The sequence below is a fragment of the Lepeophtheirus salmonis genome, chromosome Z (genome assembly GCF_016086655.4).
Source record: "Lepeophtheirus salmonis chromosome Z, UVic_Lsal_1.4, whole genome shotgun sequence".
In the NCBI taxonomy this organism is placed as follows: Eukaryota; Metazoa; Arthropoda; class Copepoda; order Siphonostomatoida; family Caligidae; genus Lepeophtheirus; species Lepeophtheirus salmonis.
The window spans coordinates 22,395,977-22,399,913 of record NC_092584.1 but is presented as its reverse complement, the minus strand read 5'-3'; the positions used below and the strand labels follow the sequence as shown (position 1 = coordinate 22,399,913).

General features: G+C 34.0%; 1 protein-coding gene across 1 annotated transcript; it reads right to left on the bottom strand.

The window, feature by feature from the left end:
* Positions 1–299: 299 nt before the first annotated feature.
* Positions 300–3,521, bottom strand: LOC121130236 (uncharacterized). Its single transcript, XM_040725991.1, has 2 exons — positions 3,361–3,521; positions 300–3,299 (listed from the first exon to the last, which is right to left on the bottom strand). Exons 1-2 carry the CDS (start codon positions 3,388–3,390, stop codon positions 423–425), a joined length of 2,907 nt encoding a protein of 968 aa, XP_040581925.1. The 5' UTR covers positions 3,391–3,521; the 3' UTR covers positions 300–422.
* Between the last annotated feature and the right edge of the window lie 416 nt (positions 3,522–3,937).

Here is a 3,937-nt window from a genome sequence, read left to right as displayed (position 1 = left end):
TAAATACTAAATATAATTAAAGAAAATAATAAAGGTCCAATATTCAGAGCTGTATTTGAGTCCATCTTTCAGTGTTTAGGCATACATTTCTAAACAAGTTGAGAAATCCATGGTTTAGACCATGTCCGAGTCATCATGCTCGGTATCTTCCTGATCCCGTATCATCATGCTGTTGATTTTTTGAGTTCCAAGTACAAGTTCCCATGTTCCGTGTCCATGGGAAAATTTGTAATGCCTGTATCTACCTGTAGTCTCTTCTAAGGCGAGATATCATTTCATATTAATAGAAAAAAACGGACTAGTATTAAAAATATTTTATTACAATTTTTAAATAAAAATTTTTATACCTGATATTACGAAATTAAAAAAAGAAATGACTGTCACATCAGTCTAAAATAATAATTCTATAAAAAAAATGCATGTCATTCACATCTTTCAACAAGGACAACGACTTCCTTTGGAACAAGTACAATTTTACATTTATTTTCCATTTTGATTTGGCAAAGAGTCTCGGGTTTGTCTTCACAAACATCCTGACATTGCTCTTTTGGTATATCTTTCACAATAGGCCTCTGAATCGTTTCACACACATCAACCTCAACTAATTCGCAAATGGGCCTTTCTTCTTCCGTACAAACATGGCGATTTGCAGTCGTTTCAATAGGTTTTAATGAACAAACCTTTTCGGTGAAGGTCTTGCAACTTGGTTTTTCATCGCAGACTTCATTCGGAGATTCGGTGCAGACCTCTTCCTCAACATCATCATACACTGTCACCATGTTGGCTTTACATTCTTTTTTCAGAGGCTCCTCTGAGCACTTCTGGACTTCTTCATCGACACAAACATCTTTAGAAACTTCCACGACTGTTTCTACGTACTCTGTTGTGCAGTAGGGTCGAGTTATATTTTTACAATCACGCACGATGATGGGAACTGGTATCATTCGGCAGTCTTTAATGTACTCATTTTTGCAAACTTTTTGGGGAACGTTCTTTTCCTCTTGAATTGTTTCAAATTCACATTTCTTCGTGGGAACTTCTCTGCAGATGGTTTGAGGAAGATTCTTGCAATTATACTTTGAGTAAGAATCGATGCTACAAACTTCCTTATATATCATTCGACACTTTTTGATGTTTTGAATTTTACATTTTTTTACTTTTTTAATCACTTTCTTCGGGATATTCTCGATTCTACAAGTATATTTGGGCTTTTCCACACATATTTTCTTACTTTCTTCAATAGTGTTATCAACACATTCTTCCTTGGTTTGATTTCCACAAATTTCCTTTGGTGAAGTTTTTACAATAGGAACTAGTTCGCGATGACATTTTTCTCGTAGCTCTATTTCACATTTGGGAGGTTGAGGTAAATCTTGACATTCTTCCTTAATTATATTCTTTGGTATTTTTTGCAAAATGAATTGACAATTTTGGTTGTAGATGATAGAACAATTAACAATTGTTTTGTTACAATCAGTTTTTGTTACATTTTCACAACTTTCAACCTCTTCAACAAGTGGAATTTCTTCATCCTTACAAATCGTTGTCAATTTCTGCTTACAAATTTCATCCTGCTCCAAATGACATTCTTCCACATCTTTTAGGACTTCAACAGATTCAATGACTACTTTACAATCCTTTTCACACTCTTTCACGAGAATTTCTTTACAAACCTCTCCTGGAACATCAGAGCAAATCTCAACTTCTTTGTCAATTATTTGAGTCTCATTAACTAGAACTTTTTGGCATAAAACTTCATCCAAACAATAATTTCCACATCCGTCATTACAACAAAGACCACCCTTTTCAATGCAGTCTGCATCTTGAGATCCTGAAGTCCAACAAGTAGATGGGGGTGAATTTAGACAAGCTTCAGATAAATTTCCATTTCTCATAGGTGGACATTGCCCTCCAAATGAGGTAATGGAAATTGGGGAAAGATCAGTGACATCCAATTCATTTTCATCAACTTCTTTAAAGATTCCTTGTTCATTATTAAATTGGATTTCAATTGAACCAGCCACACCTTGAGTTAATTGAACAACCTGATCTTTTAAGTTCTGTAACAAGAATGTCTTATCATCGGTATTGTTCTTATTTAATTCGTTTGTTAAATTTGATGGGATCGTATCCAATGAGTCAAGATTAAGTGTGTCAATTTGCATTTCACTAGTCGGCAATGTTTCAGGAATAATTTTATTGTCAATTTCTGGAGGACTTGGTTCTTTAAAGCTCTCGTTTTCAATACTTTCTACAGAGTTCGATTGCTCCTGACCATCAAGTTTAAGTGGAGAAATTTGAGCGTCATTTGTGGAAGGATCTTGTATTTCTGAATTATCATCAGTGATGGTGTCTTCGTTTATGACATTTGTCATATTATGAACTTTGTTTAAATGAACCATTTTGAACATATTTTGGTTGTCTGTGGAAGAATTCGTTCCATCAAATGGGTCATTTGCACTTTCCATTTCTGATATATTGCTCTTTGGATTGTTCAACATTTCAAGTGTCAGTGGTTCCTCTTCATTCAATTCGGTTGGAATTAAGTCCCCATTATCAAGATCAGATTGTTCATCTAAACTTTCATCAGACTGATCACGAGTCTGAGAGTTGTTCTCTGGATTGTTCAACATTTCAAGTATCAATGGTTCCTCCTCTTTCGATTCTGTAGGAATTAAGTCCATATCATCAAGATCTGATTGTTCATCTAAATCTTCATCAGACTGATTCAGAGTCTGTGAGTTGTCCAACATTTTAAGTCCCGGTAGTTCCTCTTCATTAATTCCGTTAGGAATTAAGTCCACATCACCAAGATCTGATTGTTGATCTAAACTTTTATCAGACTGATCCAGAGTCTGAGAGTTGTTCTCTGGATTGTTCAACATTTCAAGTATCGCTGGTTCTTTCTCAATTTCGGTCGGAATTAAGTCCAAATCAACAAAGTCTGATTCTTCACCTAAACTTTCGTCAGACTGATCCAGAGTCTGAGGGTTGCTCTTGGGATTGTTCAACATTTCAAATGTAGCTGGCTCTACTTCCGTTTGAGTTAGGCCTTCACTATCAAGAAGATGCGATTGTCCTCCTACACTTATAAATGACTCGTCTAACCTGTTTATTAAAGCCTGAGAGTCTCTTAAATCATTATCTTGAAATGTAGAGCCCTCCTCATCCATATCATCGTCATCTTCTACAGGAAAGGGCATCAATGGATCATCAGATGTAATATCGGTTATGTTTAAAGGACCCCCTCTGGTCCGAGAAAATAATCCGAAGATGAATATAACAAAAAGTAATCGAGTCTACAATTAAAATACATATGAACATGGGTCAATAATTATTAATTAGAATTTAAAATCTTACCATGATCTTTAATAAACTTGAGTCAAACATTCATGCTCTCCTGACAATATCAGGAGAATTAATTTACAAACCTAAAGAAGTCAAGTAATATAATAATACGGAAAAGTATCTTGGATACTTATAACAAGTTGATGCTATTACAAGAAAAAATAGAAAAGTAATCACAAAAGATTGGGAATAGTTTCATCGAGTCACATGACATGGTTTCGAGAAATTATCAAATAATTAATTAAATAACTTGAGAGTGGACTTGCAATTTGAAATCGAGGATTTCAAAATTTAATTAAGTTGATTAATTGCATTTTTTCATATTAGTGATGCCCAATTTTGGATTCTATATACTATTTGTTTATTTGAGCCAATACTGGATATCGATTTTAAATTATTTCTTTCTAAAATAACAGAAGAAAACGAGATCAATTTTTGTTTTTCTGGTCTGGATCCCTGAATATTTTTGTCTATGCCAAATAATATGTATTCCACAAACTGAATTTTGTATCAATTACATAATTACTCGATTAATATCTGTTTATATTCTTAATTTCTAGCTCTCAGGATTGTAGATTGATAGAAAAAT

What these genes read in the sequence shown, in the direction of transcription:
- LOC121130236 (XM_040725991.1), bottom strand. Translation starts at nt 3,390, where the DNA reads ATGTTTGACTCAAGTTTATTAAAGATCATG. An exon ending in CAAGTTTATTAAAGATCATG is followed by an intron (nt 3,300 to 3,360) that starts GTAAGATTTTAA and finishes TTTTAATTGTAG; the next exon opens with ACTCGATTACTTTTTGTTAT.